The sequence below is a fragment of the Rana temporaria genome, chromosome 5, assembly GCF_905171775.1.
Source record: "Rana temporaria chromosome 5, aRanTem1.1, whole genome shotgun sequence".
Taxonomy (NCBI): Eukaryota; Metazoa; Chordata; class Amphibia; order Anura; family Ranidae; genus Rana; species Rana temporaria.
In genome coordinates this window covers 120,287,776-120,305,963 of record NC_053493.1, presented here as the reverse complement: position 1 = coordinate 120,305,963, position 18,188 = coordinate 120,287,776, and the positions used below count along the sequence as shown (strand labels likewise).

General features: G+C 42.3%; 1 protein-coding gene across 1 annotated transcript in view; it reads right to left on the bottom strand.

The window, feature by feature from the left end:
• Positions 1-11,748: 11,748 nt before the first annotated feature.
• TOPAZ1 (testis and ovary specific PAZ domain containing 1) overlaps positions 11,749-18,188 on the bottom strand; it is a 265,848-nt gene continuing 259,408 nt past the window's right edge. Inside the window, exon 20 of the mRNA XM_040354381.1 lies at positions 11,749-12,072. Within this exon, the coding sequence (XP_040210315.1) occupies positions 11,856-12,072 (217 nt within the window). The 3' untranslated portion in view covers positions 11,749-11,855. The remainder of the gene's footprint in view (positions 12,073-18,188) is intronic.

The following is an 18,188-nucleotide window of genomic DNA, read 5'->3' as shown; positions in this document are numbered from 1 at the left end:
AAAAGAAGTTCCTCCGCCTCCAGTCGCTGTGGGAGATGAAACTGAAGTAGAAGCCATCCTGGACTGTCGTTGGAGAGGTAGGACTATTCAATTTCTCAGAAAATGGAAAGGTTATCCAGTAGAAGAGAATTCCTGGGAACCCAAAGGCAATATACACACCCCTAGACTTCTACAGAGGTTCTGAGCCCGTTTCCCCAAAAGATGAGCCTGGTTGGGCATCCGGAGGTTGCCCCTTGGGGGGGGGGCACTGTCAGGGAAATAGCCAAGTTATTGGCATTCCTGCCAGTGTCCATCATGGCCGTACCAGACTTATTCCATTGCGCATGCGCGCACGCCAGATGGCACGCACACCAGATGGCACGCACACCGTGACTGTGTAGGCGCACCCCCGGCCTATTTAAACCTGTGTGCAAAGGAAATAGTCGCGCTAAAATAACATTTAAGGTGTGTATAAAAAAATTCAAGTGCTTGTCACATTTTTTATTCAATATATGCTACATTTTATTATTTCATTTTTTTACACGCATGAACATTTGCCATCTTTACTTACGGATTTTTTGTTTCACGCAGAAGGGATCTGTGTGATGTTTTGCATTTCAATATATTTTGCGCTCTTCACTATATGTCACGTATTTGTGTGGTAGTTATGTGCACTTGTTTAATATATATTTTTATTAGAATATTTCCATTTCAATAAGCACTTGAATTTTTCGATACACACCTTAAATGTTATTTTAGCGCGACTATTTCCTTTGCACAGTTGTCTCCACATGATTATCACAGTTTTTTTACGCAGCTTATTATTCACTTAGTTTAATTTTGTCATATAAGCACCATTAGCGCAGTATTTACCCTTTTTCTTACTATTTAAACCTGTCACTGGCGCATACAGGTTGCTGGAATATTATCAGCTTCCTGCGTCTCCGGTATCCTGAATCTCTGGCTTGACCCTAGGCTTACGTCTGAACCTGTGACTCTGCTTATCTCCTCGCATCTGACCCCGACTTGGCTGACTACTCTATTATCTTCTGCTCCTGTATATGACCCGGCTTGTTCCTGTAAATTCCCTTGGACCGATTCCTGTGTATGACCCCTGGCTTGGCTCCAGACTCCGTTCTTGGTTTACCTAAGGTACCGCACCAGAACCCTTCCTTGCACGGCTACCGAGTCCGCTCTTCCAGCGCACCCCAGCTACCGGGAATCCGTGCACCTTTGGGCCCCGCACTCCCTGCCTCATCCCCAGGGGTGCGGTGCACTTAGCCGCAAGGGGCGCCCTCTCAGCAATCCGGCCACACACCAGAGACTTGACAAGAACTATTTTTTGCCTAAGCAGAGGAGTGATTTTTCACGGGTAGAAATGTGCCCTTAACCCCAGTAACAGCCATGATGATGAGGGTGTTTAAAGCAGCTCAAAAAAGATGTTCACCTTTGAAGAGCATGCACAGCCCAACATTCCCAAGAGTTCTCCTCATAGTCACAGGTAGGAGGACTCCTATGAGAAATAGGATAGGAGACATCCATTAACCCCTCTACACTGTTGCACAGGGCTGTTGATTGCTGTTTCCTCTACACAAATAGAGAATTAGTGCAGAGCAAAGCTCATTCCCTTGCCATGAGTTTATTCAATTTCCCCAGTATTTGATAGACTAACATCATTGGTCATGGTAGATTGCAATTCATGGCCAGGCAAGGAACACAAGGTTTTGTAGTTTGTCTCTAGCCAATAATCTATAATATCCTTAATAACTAGCACATTCTTTTCAAGGATCATTCAAGCTTTATTATGGGACACTGCCACACTAACTGCAGGAACAGCCTACTTTTTAATAAAGGCCCCCATAAACAAGTTTTGGACCCCAAAATGTTTGGGAGATGTAAACAGTTTACCAGTTAGGACACAAAACAATCTTTTTTTTTTTAGCTAAATAGCTTCCTTTACCTTACTGCAGTACTGGTTTCATGTCCTCATTGTTAGTTTTTGCTTTGAAGTAGCTGTAATTCTGCTGTGATCTCCACACTTCCTGGTTGTCTGGCTCCTTATAACCATCGTACTGGGAGCTTTTCACGGTGGTCTAAGCTGTCATTACTGTGTGTCTAAAACTTAACAGAACCAATCAGATTCATTTTAAAAACAAAAACACTGCCCTGGATTTGTTTGTTTTTGTTCTGAGGGTCTCTTTACTTCACAGAAACATGAAACCAGTTTAAAACCGAAAGTGAAACTACAGGCACATTATATGATTGATTTTTATCTATTTTAATCATTTTTAAAAGGAATCAGTTAACTTTTATGTCTCTATACCCTGTAAACAGTAATTTTAGCAACATTTTTTTTTCCCTTTAGTGACCCTTTAAGACCCCTTTCACACTGGGGCCGTCCATGCATTAGCACTAAAGCGCCGCTTGTTTTTGTGTTGATTTAGCAATGTTTAAGCAGCGCTTTTTATCTGCTAGTGAGGAGCTTTTAACCCCGAAGGGGTTAAAAATGCCTGTGTCGCTTCTGAATCGCTGCCCATTCATTTCAATAGGCAGGGTATTTTGGGAGCACTGTGTACAGCGCTCCCAAACCACCCCCAAAGATGTTGCTTGCAGGACTTTTCCTAAAATCCTGTAAGCGCACCTCCCCAGTGTAAAAAGACACACTGAAATGAATGGGAGGAATTTTTCAGGTGTTATTTAGAGGCCATTTCTAGTGCTAAAGAAAACCATCTCAGTGTGAAAGGGGTCTTAAAGTAGTTAAGGCAGAATTTTTTTTTTACCTTACTGCAATCTATCCGTCACAACCAGTGACGAGGGAGTGGGGGGTGGGGCCGAGCCCCGCTTTGTATCTTATGGACACACAGAACGGAGCTGGGGAATGAGCACAAATGAGTGTCCCGATAGCAAGCCACTTGCTATGGGGGAAATCGTCAGGGGGGAGGAGCCAGGAGTGCAGGGGGCCCAAGAAGGGGATTGGGGCTGCTTTGTGCAAAACGATTACACAGAGCAGGTAAGTATGTAAATTTTTGTTTTTACTAAAATAACAAATATGTTAATCAATCACTTTAAGCTGGCATGCACCACATCAATAAGATCCAAGTTATGTCTGCTGCCTGCGACGCCTCAGGGACAGCCTCATTAGGCAAGGATTGTTGAGACTACTTATCAAATATATTCTCCACAACTGAAGGCTCAGAGGCTGCCAAGGATGTAGGCATATTATATGATTCTAAAGGGGAAGGTTTTAAGGTATGCTTGTGTCCAGATTCAGCAATTAAAGCGGAGCTCCACCCTAAAGTGGAACTCCCGCTGATCGGAACCCTCCCCCCCTCCGGTGACACCTTTCAGGGGGGAGGGGGGTGCAGATACCTGTCCAAAGACAGGTATTTGCACCCACTTCCGGCCACAGTCTGCGGGCAGAACGTCACCGCCCCCGCCCGTTGTGTTCTGGGAACACTCGGCTCCCAGAGCCAGTCAGCAGGCGCAGCGCAACTCGCGCATGTGCCGTGGGGGAACCGGGAAGTGAGGCCGGAGCGGTTCACTTCCTGGTTCCCTCACCGAAGATAGCGGAGGCGGCAGAGTGACGAGCGATCGCTCGTCCTCTGCTGCGGACGGCGCTGGACTCCAGGACAGGTAAGTGTGCTGATATTAAAAGTCAGCAGCTGCAGTATTTGTAGCTGCTGACTTTTAATATTTTTCTTTTCAGCGGACATCCGCTTTAAAGTTGCATAACTGTGGTGAAAGCCTCATGGGTTAAAACCAATGACGGCTCTAAAGAATGTATGAACTTCAACAGGACACGCTTCAGGATGTTGGTGTCAAGTACTTGAGAATGAACATGGCTTCAGCTAAGCAGACAGGATGTCCCCATACTGCTGCCGAAATACAGCGCTGTATACTGTAAGTAGCTATAGCCAGGGCTCGACAAATCCCGGTTGCCAGGTCGACTAGAAATAGCCTCCTGGCGACTTGGCTTGGAAGGTGGGCAAAAAAAAAAAAAGTTTTTGTCTGAAGTCCCAAGCTCTTCCTTGTGTGAGCTGGCGCCATCTGGTGGTGGCCGCTGGTATTACAAGTTAAGCATTACAAGTTAAACAGCAATTCTAATGTCATTTTTCACTATTTTCACTGCCATCTTCTTCCCTCTAATTAGAACCCCCAAACATATATATTTTTTATCCTAACACCCTAGAGAATAAAATGGTGATTGTTGCAATACTTTCTGTCACGCCGTATTAGCGCAGCGGTCTTACAAGCGCACTTTTTTGGGAAACAAAATTACACTTTTTTTAATTAAAAAATAAGACAACAGTAAAGTTATCCCCATTTTCTTAAATATTATGAAAGATAATGTTACGCCGAGTAAATTCATACCCAACATGTCACGCTTCAAAATTGCGTCCGCTCGTGGAATGCCGACAAACTTTTACCCTTTAAAATCTTCATAGGCGACGTTTAAAAAAATCTACAGGTTGCATGTTTTGAGTTAGAGGAGGTCTAGGGCTAGAATTATTGCTCTCCCTCTACCAATCGCGGCGATACCTCACATGTGTGGATTTAAACCCCGTTCACAAATGCGGGCGCTGCTCACGTATGTGTTCGCTTCTGCGCGCAAGCTCGTCGGGACGGGGTGCGTTTTCTGGCTCCTAACTTTTTTAGCTGGCTCCTAAATTCCAAGCGAATTTGTCAAACCCTGGCTATAGCTACATTTTATACAGCGCTGGCAGCAGCCACATTTCTTAGTATTGGAAATAGTTTGTTTGGGCGAGCAAGTTACTAATGCCTGGAATCAGACTTTATTTTCTGTACATTTTTCTATGTGAATGAGTAACAAATATAAAGTAGGTGTTATTCAAATCTGGCTGCAAAAGTGGAAATATAAGGGTTCATGCACACCGGGCTTACATAGGCATTTTAGATGCCTGGAGTAACTCCCGAGTACTTTCCAGTATGTTGAGACGCACAGGCCACATATATCCAGCCATACAAGTTAACTGATGTATGTGGCCGTGCACTAGTAAACACCAATGCTTCTTTGCATCAATCTTTATTTGTGCAAGCACATATTTTCCTGAAAGCAGGTGTTTTGTATTAAAAAAAATATGTTGGATGAGCATGCACGGGTAGACGCTGATGCAAATAAGCATTGGCTTTTCACTTGTATGGAAAGCTGCACATGTCACGTGAGGCTCCCAGAGTGTAGGAAGGTAAGCCAGGCATTTAAAATGCCTGTGTATGCCCCATGAATTTGAAACCTAGAGATAGATAAGGATGCTGGGCATTTGTAAGCGCCTAAAAATCCTAGTTACCTAGCTGTTTCTAGCTTTATTCATTTTTGATTTACACAGAATAAGCCTGAAAGTTCAGCTAGAACTGCTCATCTGTATACCTGTTCTATTTTTGAAATACAAATATTTAAGCCACTGGATCAGATGCCAGGCAACTTAACATTTTCAGATTGCCTCAGTATAGATTTACTTTAACCACTTGGTTACTGGCCCATAGTCAAATGACGTCCTGTTTTTAAAGATGGATATCTCAGTAACGGCAGCAGCTGCTGCCACAACTGAGGTATCCATCTTTAGTGCCGACGGTCCTGTACACGATAACGGCGGTCTCCGCGGCGAATTCGCCGCGAGATCGCTGTTATCGGTGGCGGGAGAGGGGCCCTCCCGCCGCTGTCCCGCGCCCTCCGCCGCTTACCGGATCCGTCGGTACCGGCGGAGGGGATCGCGACCATCCGGCAGCTGAGCGGGGACGAGACTGAAGGAAAAATCTCCTTCGCCCGTCCCCCATAGCTCTGCTGGGCGGAAGTGACGTCAAAACGTCAGTCCCGCCCAGCCTCTTAAAGAGACATTTTTTTTTTTGTCATTTGAAAAAATGACATTTCCAAATTTTTTTTTTTTTTTTGCATTTAAGCCCAAATATGAGATCTGAGGTCTTTTTGACCCCAGATCTCATATTTAAGAGGACCTGTCATGCTTTTTTCTATTACAAGGGATGTTTACATTCCTTGTAATAGGAATAAAAGTGATAATTTTTTTATTTTTTTTTATTTCAGTGTTAAAAATTGTAAAATAATTAAAAATAAATGCGAAAAGCAAAAAAAAAATTTTTTAAAGCGCCCCGTCCCGACGAGCTCGCGCGTAGAAGCGAACGTATACGCGAGTAGCGCCGACATATGAAAACGGTATTCAAACCACACAAGTGAGGTATCGCCGCGATCGTTAGAGCGAGAGCAATAATTTTAGCCTTAGGCCTACTCTGTAACTCAAAAAATGCAGCCTGTAGAATTTTTTAAACGTCGCCTATCAAGATTTTTAAGGGTAAAAGTTTGACGCCATGCCACAAACGGGCGGAATTTTTAAGCGTGACATGTTGGGTATCATTTTACTCGGCGTAACATTATCTTTCACAATATATAAAAAAATTGGGCCAAATTTATTGTTGTGTTATTTTTTAATTTAAAAAAGTGAATTTTTTCCAAAAAAAGTGCGCTTGTAAGACCGCTGCGCAAATACGGTGTGACAAAAAGTATTGCAATGACTGCCATTTTATTCTCTAGGGTGTTAGAAAAAAATATATATATAATGTTTGGGGGTTTTAAGTAATATTCTAGCAAAAAAAACTGTTTTAGTCTCGTAAACACTGAATCTGAAAAACAGGCTCGGTAACGAAGTGGTTAAGAAGGCAAGTCCGATTTTAAGGATTTTTTTTTAGTCCATACAGTTATGCCGCGTACACACGATCATTTTTCTGCATGAAAAAAACATTGTTTTTCAAAAAAGTCATTTAAAATGATCGTGTGTGGGCTACACATTTTTCAGGTTCTGAAAAACGACAAAAAAAAAATCGAACATGCTGCATTTTTTAACGTCGTTTTTCGGGTTGTAAAAAATGATCGTGTGTGGGCTAAAACGACATAAAAAACCTGCGCATGCTCAGAAGCAAGTTATGAGACGGGAGCGCTCGTTCTGGTAAAACTACCATTCATAATGGAGTAAGCACATTCATCACGCTGTAACAGACAGAAAAGCGCAAATCGTCTCTTACCAACACGGAATCAGCTAAAGCAGCCCAAAGGCGAATAGAACTTCCCCTTTATAGTGCCGTCGTACGTGTTGTACGTCACCACGCTTTGCTAGATCATTTTTTTTAAAATGATGGTGTGTACGCAACGTCGTTTTAATGATGAAGTAGGGTAAACGCTGTTTTTTGGACATGCTGAAAAACTACGTTTTTTTTCATGCTGAAAAATGATCGTGTGTACGCGGCATTATTGTTGACTCGGTTCTGAAAACGCTGGTTTCCTGTTTTAATACTGGCTAAATCACTGAACTAGGACAAGCATGCATTTAAGACTCCTAATCTGCATACTTGCTCAGGTCTGTAGTTTAAAACGTTTTGCAGCCGGTAGATTAACATGACAGCCTGGGAAAGAGCATGATCAGAAAAAAGTGTCATCATCGGCAGTCTCTATTTTTCTCAGCACAGTCTTTCTTTACAAACACTCCCCATTTTGAATTCTGCTGAGGTACACATACAAAAACGCACAAATCTTTTTGACAAGACAGAGAAAGTAAAATACATTAAATCCTTTTCAGAAAGCATTTCTAGCTTTGTTTTCAGGTCAGCACCACGTTCAGCGATGTGTGGATACGCCTGCCAGGTTCCCTGATGTATGTGAAGTCATGTGTGGACAGGTGCAGAGGTTGTGCTCTTTTTGCTACTGGGGAAAATGATCTACTTCTATACTAAAAGTCAGACATCAGATTCTTCCATCAATAATTGCTGATCGGCAGATTAAGTAGGTGGTTTCATAACTGGCACAGATATTCCAAATTTCAGCTCTATATAAATATATGAATATAAAGATATGTTACAGCAAAGTAATATAGCTTAAAAAGGTTGCAGCCCTGGTAGGTTATGCATGCATATTCTCGTTTGTGCAGGAGATAATACTTTGCTAAGCCAAAGAAACCAATTTACCATAAAAGGTTTAGTCATTGTGCTCCTTTTGCCCGCTGCCTTAGTTGGCACACATGGCAGCAGCTTAGAGCAGTAAATCTAAAATGATTTAATAGCTTTAGGGCCACTTAAGTTTGTTTCATGCTATATTTAACTGCTATTACCAAGATACCGTTCTAAATTAACCACCTCACCTCTGGAAGTTTAACGCCTTTACTACCAGGCCATTATTTTTATGATACGGCACTTCGTTACTTTAACGGACAATTGCGCGGTAGTGTGACACTGTAACCAAATAAAATTGATGTTCTTTTTTTCCCATAAATAGAGCTTTCTTTTGGTGGTATTTGATCACCTCTGCGGTTTTTATTTTTTGCGCTATAAACAAACTGTGACCGACAATTTAAAAACACATCCAATAAAGTAAAATGTAAAAATACCTAATTTGTTTCAGCAACTTATAGCAGGACTTCGCTATTACAAAAAAATCAAATAGTGGTGTTGCGCTCCCTCATGAAATAACATATAAACCTAGATATATGAATGCAGAGAGAATAAATTATCTAAAATTATATAAATAAATATATAAAGTGCTGCAAACAAGTGACTACAGGTGCAATGATATAAAGTGCAATGATAATAAATATTCAAAAATTGGTAATAATTCGAATAAAAAACAATGCGTGTAAAATTTGAAACAAATGAAAATAAAGTCCATTGTGAGTGTAGCAAAAGGTGCTAAAGTGCTAGCGAATCTCAGAAGGGGAAAATTAATTCCTCTGGATCCAGGGTGCAGTGTTGCTGGTGCTCTGTAACAGTGACAGGTGGCACTGTGACTTCTGTGAGAGGTGGCTCTTCGGTGTAAGTGACACCCGTGGGTGTACTACCTTCTTACCTTACTGCTGTAAGGTAAGCAGCATTGAAATATATGGTGGAATGCTAGGTCATTCGAATTGGGGGGAGGGGATTCTTCCTTCTCCAGCGTTTCCAGTAATGTGTGGATGCAAGATGGGGGGGCCACTCGGGGGCTCGAGTATGGATGGAGAAATAAGAGAATACAGAGCCTCTTGGTGTAGTACATTTGGCGTTTTAAAATTCACAATTTATTTAGATAAAAAAGGTACTCACATTTCAAATTAAATAAAGTGCATTGCATAAAAACGAGCAGCGAGCTCGGGACCTTGTTGCGTCACTTCCTGTGTTCGTATGCCTGCGTCCTACGCGTTCCATCACTCTCACATGGTTTCAACGTTGAAGTCACGTGAGAGTGATGTAACACGTAGGACGCAGGCATACGGACACCGGAAGTGACGCAACAAGGTCCCGAGTACCTTTTTTATCTAAATAAATTGTGAATTTTAAAACGCCAAATGTACTACACCAAGAGGCTCTGTATTCTCTTATTTCTCCATCCATACTCGAGCCTCCGAGTGGCCCTCCCATCCCGCATCCACACATTACTGGAAACGCTGGAGAAGGAAGGAATCCCCTCCCCCACTTCGAATGACCTAGCATTCCACCATATCTTTCAATGCTGCTTACCTTACAGCAGTAAGGTAGTACACCCATGGGCGTCACTTACACCGAAGAGCCACCTCTCACAGAAGTCACAGTGCCACCTGTTACAGAGCACCAGCAACACTACACTCTGCACCCTGGATCCAGAGGAATTGATTTTCCCCTTCTGAGATTCGCCAGCACTTTAGCACCTTTTGCTACACTCACAATGAACTTTATTTCCATTTGTTTCTAATTCTACACACATTGTTTTTTATTCTAATTATTATCAATTGTTTCAATTTATTATCATTGCACTTTATATCATTGCACCTGTAGTCACTTGTTTGCAGCACAGCAGCACTTTATATATTTATTTATCCAATTTATTCTCTGTGCATTCATATATCTAGGTTTATATGTTATTTCATGAGGGAGCGCAACACCACTATTTGATTTTTTTGTGATCCTTTCGTGGGTAGTGTTTGACCCTTACTGTGTTTGCAGCACACTTGAGCAACTGTTTTTACCCATAATAGCGCAGGAATACCCCCGTTTAACATATAGGACTTCGCTATTGCAGCAGACAAATTGAACACCTGACACTTTTTGGGAGACCAGTGACATTACAGTGATCAGTGCTAAAAACATGCAGTCACTTTATTAAAGAGGAAGTAAACCTTGATGGATTTTACTTCCTCTATCTTTCCCTGCAAAGGTAAAGCAGAATGGGCTACTATGCATCGCATGTGACACTTACCTGCAGTAGAAGCCCACGATGTCACGATCTTCCATACTGGCAGCAAGCGGACATTCTTCACCCCTCTTTTTCCGGGACTGCAAACTCCGGCTCTCTGACTGACCGGAGTCGCGTGGGAGCCACCTTCCACGGCATGACTCCGGCTTGAAACAGCACAGCGTGCCCTTTCAAGACAGTGCATGTGCCATTGTAGTCGTCGTGCGGGGAAATTGCAAATATATTTGAGACGGTGTAGGTCTCGGAGATATTGCAAGCACCTACAGGTAAGCCTTAATCTAGGTTTACCTGTAGGTGTAAGTTGTCCCTGGGGGTTTACTTTCTCTTTAATGACACTAGCTGGGAATGGGTTAACACCAGGGGCGATTAAAGGGTTAAAAGAGTGCCTAGCTGGTGATTCAGTGTATTAGGGGAAGTGCTTTTACTAGAGGAAGGAATGGATTGGTGTTGCTGCTTTACAGGAACACTGGATCCATGCCTTTTGTACTAATAGAATGGCAATCTGCCTTGTTTACATAGGCAGACTGACGTTCTGCCTGTGTACAAAACGATCAGCGGGTGCAGGCGGACATTGGTTCTGCGGAACCCGCTGATTAGCTCTCGCTGTGTAAAATCACAGCTGGAGTGAGTCGCCGGTGGTGCGCACGTGCGCCTGATACCCGGAAGTGCAGGATCGCGTATATATATATATATATATATATATATATATATATATATATATATATGAGTGTGTGATCCTGCGCAGATGGGCAGCCCTGTAGCAGTAAATGTGCTATAGGGTGGTCGACTAGTGGTTAAGTAGTAACATTCTTGATCAGTAATTGTCATGTACAGAACCTTCATTTTCATAAGCTAAATCAAGGCACTAAGTGTAGAAATTTCATACAATACACGTTAGTATGATCCAGAATAAAAGCAACAGGTGCAGTTAATTATACATTACTTTTTTTATTGTTTTGCATAAATCTTTAAACTAAAAAAAAAATTATATATACCCAAAAACAGGTACAGCGGAACCTCGGATTATGAGCATAATCCGTTCCAGGAGAATGCTCGTAACCCAAAGTACTTCCATATCAAAGCGAGTTTCCCCATTGAAGTCAATGGAAACAAAAATATTTGTTCCGCATTGACTTTAATGGCATGCAATACTGCATGCGGCCAGAGGCGCCGGAGAGCCTCGGAAACGGCTGGAAAGGCCCGAGGACAGCTCGGCTGACCTCGGAAAGGCTTGGGAACAGATTATTTCCGAGCAATCCCAAGTGGCGCAGATTGGGCCAAACGCGGTACTGCACACCGCTTTGGCCTGAATCCTGCTTGTTTTGCGAGACAACACTCACAAACCGAGTTAGGATTTTTTAAAAATACAGTGCTTGTATTGCGAAAACGCTCGTTAACCGTGTTACCCACAATCCGAGGTTCCACTGTATATTTGGCTATTATTTATTCACTTTTTATTGCATCACATAAACCTTTAAACTAGTCATGAACATGACATGACAATTAAATCCCATTATAAACAAGTAGAAATAAAACGAAACATATAACCATTAAACGGAATGTTCTTGTCCTTTTATTAGATTCAAAATATTTAACAATGAATACAATTCTGACAAAAAAAAATATATGCATAATATATTTGCTTGTTCAGATGGAGCTAATGATAACTCCAGACTTTCAAAGCCCAATTCCTGTTCCCGTTCAGCCACTTAACACAACAGTTGTGGTCTAGAGTGTAAACCTGCTCATTGCGGTTATTTACAGTCAAGTGCTTTATGAAAAGTCTGGGACTTGAAAGCCTGCTGGCTTCCAATAATCTTTCCGATGCGGCATGGTAGTTGTCTTTATCTTTAGAACTGTCCTCTTCCTTGCTGCTGGAAAACAGATGGGAGAAACAAGACATTTATATATACAAATTTAAACAAACACAAACCACATTGTCATCTGTATAAACAAAATGCTAGCTATAGAGAAAATGATTAATAAAAAGAAATACAGTCAGGTAAAGTTGCTAGTTAATTTGCATATTCCATGTGCACTTTGAATTTGTCTTTCATTTGTGAATTGCAGAATGTGCTAAAGTTAATCAACTGCCAATTAAATGACCTGGATGAGCCAATGTTTAGTCAAAATGCAAAGAGAAACAAGACAATCTTCAAGATCAACCACATTTTAGTTCAATCTTGCTTTATTAAAGTTTTAGAACATATGTTACATATACAAAGAATATGGAAAATACAGAGGTGGTACATTTCAAATCACCCACAAGTGGTAGAATGTACATATTAAAAAAAAAAAAAAAAAAGTATACTGCTTTGGCACTTAGTTGCTGGTGATACAAGACAGAAGGTACTGTACTAGGGTTGGAGTACTGCCATAACAGGTCACCTTGGGAGAAGCTAGGAGGACAGCCCAGCCAAATTGGTTAAACACGGCTCACATCGGAAAACCAGTGAAAAGTAATACTCTGTTGTTAAAGGGGTTGTAAAGGTACATTTTGGTTTCCTTTACCTTCGTGCAGTCCTCCTTCACTTACCTCATCCTCCCATTTTTCTTTTAAATGTCCTTATTTCTTCAGAGAAATCCTAATTTCCTGTTCTTCTGTCTGTAACTCCACACAGTAATTCAAGGCTTTCTCCCTGGTGTGGAAAAAGCATCTTGAGGGGGGAGGGGGCGAGCAGGCAAGTCAGGACACACTCTACTTTGCAGATAGAGAAAGGAGCTGTGTGTTAGTGGGTGTCCCGACACTCCTGCTCGCCCCCTCCCCCCTCAAGAGTCTTTCTCCACACCAGGAACAAAGCCTTGCATTACGGTGTGTAGTTACAGTCAGAAGAACAGGAAGTGAGGATTTCTCAGAAGCAAAAATGACATTTAAAAGCAAAATCGAAGGTTGAGGTAAGTGAAGGAGGACTGCACTAAGGTAAAGGAAGCTATTTAGGGATTTTTTTTTTTACCTTTACAACCCCTTTAAGTGCAACAATTAATAGAAAAAGGGTAATGGAGTATGCAAAACTAGCTTCCAGTAGTGGGTAGTGAGGTGACAGGGAACATAGCTGTTCAAGAAAAAAGTAAGGAGGAAAGAGGATAGCCAGGCTTAAAAAAGAAGAAAGAGCCCACGATGAAGAAGTGGTGTCAACATTTAAATATTATAGCTGAGATGGAGAAGTTGATTTACACCACCTTAGATAAAATCAAAATTTCGGGTATATTGGATACCTAGACAACTTTTCGCGAATCCGGTTATACCAGGAGCTTGTGCAGGATACAAACTGAGATCTAGAGAGAGAATTCTGAATTGAAGTTTCACAAACACACTAACCTCCTACTACACAAATGGTGGTGTCTCTGCAATACATCAGTATTGTAGAGAGGGCAGATGGTGGTATTCCCACCCCCTCTCCCTATTTAAAGCGGAGTTCCGGCCACAATTTCACATTTTTAAATATAAATACCCCTGTAATACACAAGCTTATTGTATTCTAGTAAAGTTAGTCTGTAAACTAAGGTCCGTTTTGTTGTTACAAACACAAAAACCCCAACCTCTTGGGGAAATGGGTTCAGGTAGGGATAGAGGGACCCATTCCCTGAGACCAGAGGCCCTGGCAGGAAAGCAAAACAACCACCCAGCCAGGTACAGAGGAGGGAGGAATCACATAGAAAGACCACCTTGAATAAGAGAGGGGTTAGTTGGCAAGGGAATACATCACAGGCAGTCATAGATGACAGTCCTGAGCCCACCCATAAGGCAAATCATACATGTTTGACATGCCTTCAAGATAGAGCATAGGGAGGAGGGAGAATGACATTCCCAGACAAAAAGAGCCACAGGGAAGCAGGAGAGGACTGGCTTCCAGAATACTTTGGAAGCCAATGCAAAACTATGGCTATTTTAGGGCTGAGCCCAGCACTCCCTTCTCGGTGCTCAGCTGAGAAGTTAATTTGGTTAATTGCCAGCATTCATCATTCCTCAGTGCCTCACCTGGTGATCATTTCCTGCTTGTCAGCCAGCCTCTTCTGGTTATTTAAACTGCCTGGCTCCAATGTCCCATGCCTTCGCCTTGGTCAACATATCTGAAGATTCTCTGCTGTGTTCCTTTTAAAGACTTGTCTGGCTGACATCCCTTCTGATTTCTGATCCTGTTTGCTGTGTCTGTCTAAGCTGATCTCTGGCTTCCTGATTTATTGGCTTGCACTGACTACCCAGTTTGATTACTGAACCCTGCTATGTTTTGACTACGTTTACCATTTGCACCATTTTTACCACTATATTAAAAAGGTGTGATTTTTTTTACTGCATTTTCTGTCTCCGTCTGATTCATGGTTCCTGATAGTAGGTGAAGGCCATGAATTCAGAAGCAATCCACCTAGTAGTAATAGTTTTTCCAGATTGAATGAGCAGGATCACCGCATGAATCCAATAACAATAATAATTTTTGTTGGATATTTTCCGGACCCTATTAATTTGGGTAGCCTCCGTGATGGGCTATGACGCTGTGGAGGCACTACTACTGTTATATGTCATCTTATCCTTTTTATTTTTTCTTAGTGTACAACCTTTTTATCTTTATTTTCGCTTTTAATATTATTATGAGTCATGTTGTTTGAAGAATTGTGTGGGATAGGGAATGCGCGGTGGCCATTTCCAATTAAAAACCCATCCCTCTTTGCAACCCTTTAAACCACGTTCAAATGTACCTGGGTTTTTGTGTACTAGACCATCCTAAAATTTCTTCATTATCTGGTTGAGAACCTGGAGCCATTTGTCAAAGAGACTGGAAGCGGAGAAGTGAATGACCACGGTCAGATGGTCTGTGACGACCTCCTTCACTTTATCCAATTTTCGGTCTCTTTGCTATACAAGTTGAAACAATTTGGCCACATAGACACTATCTGTCAGTCCAGCTGATCGATTTTATCAGGAGCCACACTGTCATTCATTCAGCTCCCACCGTCAGGTACTCAAACTGTGTTGACAACACTATTTGCAGCCACCTCTCGTCTCTGCAAGCCCTTGTTCATTCAATAACCCTTTATGCTTTTAGCAGGAATGGCCTCATAATTATTAAATTCTTCTGTGGAACAGTGTCCCCCCCCCCCCCCCGCTATTTTTGGTGTGTTCATGTTGATCTCATTGGTTATGGGTTAGAAGCAACCTCAGATTATGTACTATCCCATGTTGGAATAGTGGCTCATGGACCTGGACTTTTTGTGCACATAAACAGATACAGTAGATTATTTAGTGCAGGAATTATTGGGTCGACAGCGGGAACAGTCTATTTCTTTTTAAACTCCTATTCTATAGGGTTCAAGGCAACCAAATTGCCAGAAAAAATGACTTCTCCGAGCTGGGTTTATTACTATATAAGGCTTGATCAAGAATAAAAAAAAGGCTTTCTAGGAATAACCTTCTTTTTCGTGCTAAGAATATGTGGATGATGAGCAGCACTAGTTGTGTCCACTCAGAGACTAGAACGCACTGCTTAAACCAATGAGTCCACAGCAGTCAACATATGGCAAGAAAATGAAATCGTAATTTCATGAAACTGGCGGTGAAAAATTTGAAATATTGTAGATCAGACATAGCTGAAGAGTATTCTGCTTTAGTCAGACAGCTGCATGTTGTGTGCCTGTAGGGATCCCAATCTAGGGGGCTGGAGCAGTGTCAGTGTAAGACCTTGTGGACAGCCAAAAAAGCATTTATGGATGTTACTGACTGCCGCTTCTAGAAGTAGCAATAGCCTTTGGAGTAGATCAGACATAGTTGAAGAGAATCCTACTTTAGTCAGACAGGAGACGTTATGCGTTTGTGAGGGAGCTCGATTTAGGGGGTTGGAGCAGTGTTATACAAGACATCACTCCAAAGCAAGGGAACTGCTATCAAGAGAAATTTGGGTTTCCTCAGGGCCTGCAGCGGTATCTCCACCATTTGTCTCATGAGCTCCTGAGTTCTTGTAATTCATCTATTGCTAAGGGAGGATCTTCTCCTGCAAGGTAATCAAGAAATGGATATGGGCTATGGGGGCTCAGTGTGCTCATTATGAAAGAATTACAATAATGCACGCTCTGAGTTCCTGTGGCTGTGTCTCTGAGGTATCAGGCAACAGGTGAGACGGCAAACAATCAGCTTTCATCACCAGCAGCCATGGTGGCCATTAAGCGCGCAATCGCCAGAGGGGAACTTCAGGTAATGAGGTGGAAGAAATGGCTGCCAATTTTGAATAGGTAAACATTATGATGTTACCTATGAGGCTGAGCAAGTGAGAAAATAGTAGTCATATAGTGTAGCATCTACTATATATGTAGGTAATAACCCAACAAGGCATGTATAGCCAGGAACAGGTATGTAAAAAGGTACAGGAAAACCCTTTCTTACCTTCTCCATGTCATTGGAAGGGATCTTTAGTGTCTGGGTGCCATAGGACCACAGCCCTTGACCTGTGTAGCACCCTGTGGCCAATTCACTCCCTGCACCATGTACAAAGATCAGTGCTAAACACAGGAGGAACTAGCTCCCCAAGAAAACATTACACACCAGCTCTGCTGTTGCAGGTTCCGTGTATGGTTCCCCAAGATGTACTTCAAGGGTAACTGATCAAAAAACTGCCATTGAGCTATAGGGGGATAAGCAATTAGTCCATAAACAACATCGAAAGGTGCTACTACCCCAGATTAATAAAATTCCTTCTGAGCTGACGGGTGCGGGATGTGCAGTTGCTCTGCTGCCAAAGTGATAAATGGATAAAAGACAATCCGCAACTCCATACATGCTCTTTAAACCAATCAAAATTTATTATATCTCCATGAAGATAAAAGTACAGCAGAAGTAGACGCGTTTTAGCCGCAACCGCCTTGTTGAAACGTGTCCACCTCTGCTGTACTTTTATATTTATGAAGATATAAGTTCGGATTTAAAGAGCATGTATGGAGTTACGGATTGTCCTTTATCCATTGATAAGCAATTAGATCTTAATAGACGTGTCAGTCAAAGAAAGGAGGACAACTGGTGAAAAATAGAAAATTAATCTTCTCCAACAGGAGAAAGGGTGCATCACCGAAGGACACTAGCAAAAAACTGGAGCCTTCCAGAATGTTCAGTGTTTTCTTGTTACACTGGGGAAGCTTTTGCCAGTGTCCAATTACCTGAAAGTACCAGCACATAACTCATGGTCTAAAATCAACTCCTGTGCCCTTGACCGTATGATCAAGCTATCGAATTTTTGTACTTCTCGTACAATCTATTTCCTAAAGTCCACTGAGGGACAAAGGAATTCAGAGACTGTCATGTTACACTACAGTTTATTGGAGGATTAGACACTGACAAACAAATTAAACTGTGGCCAGCCCAGTGTAACCTTGCTTATTCTCATCATGCCTTAGTGTTTACAGAAAAGCATGAGCATAACATTACAGAGGTGTGGCATCTGTGTCCCTCAATGGGTTTCAAGAAATGGATTTTACAGTAAGTGCAAAAACACAAAATTTTCTTTCTCAACCATTGAGGGACACAAGAATTCAGAGACTGTCAGGATGCCCAGAAGTAATCAAACTGAGGGGTGGGCAACAGCAAAACACCAACAGGCCCACACAAAAAACAACAGAATTGGGGACCTGTTTGCAGTTCAAAAACCCGCATTAAGAACCTTAAGTCTTAAAGGGGTTGTAAAGGTTCATGTTTTTTCACCTTAAAGCGGTAGTTCACCCCCCCCCCCGACACATTTTACCATCGAGACAGGCATTGTAGCGCGAGCAACAGTATGCCTGTCCCGATTTTTTTAACCCCGGACTCACCTTGTAATCGGACATCGTAGATTTCGGCTCCCGCGGGGAATGGGCGTGCCTATGGAGAGGGAGGATGATTGACGGCCAGCCCTGGCACGTCACTCTCCCCGAAGACAGCCGGAGTAGGTCTCGGCTCTTCACGGCGCCTGCGCACAGGCTATGCGCACGCGTCGTGAAGACCAGGCCTATTTCGGCTATTTCCGGAGAAGCG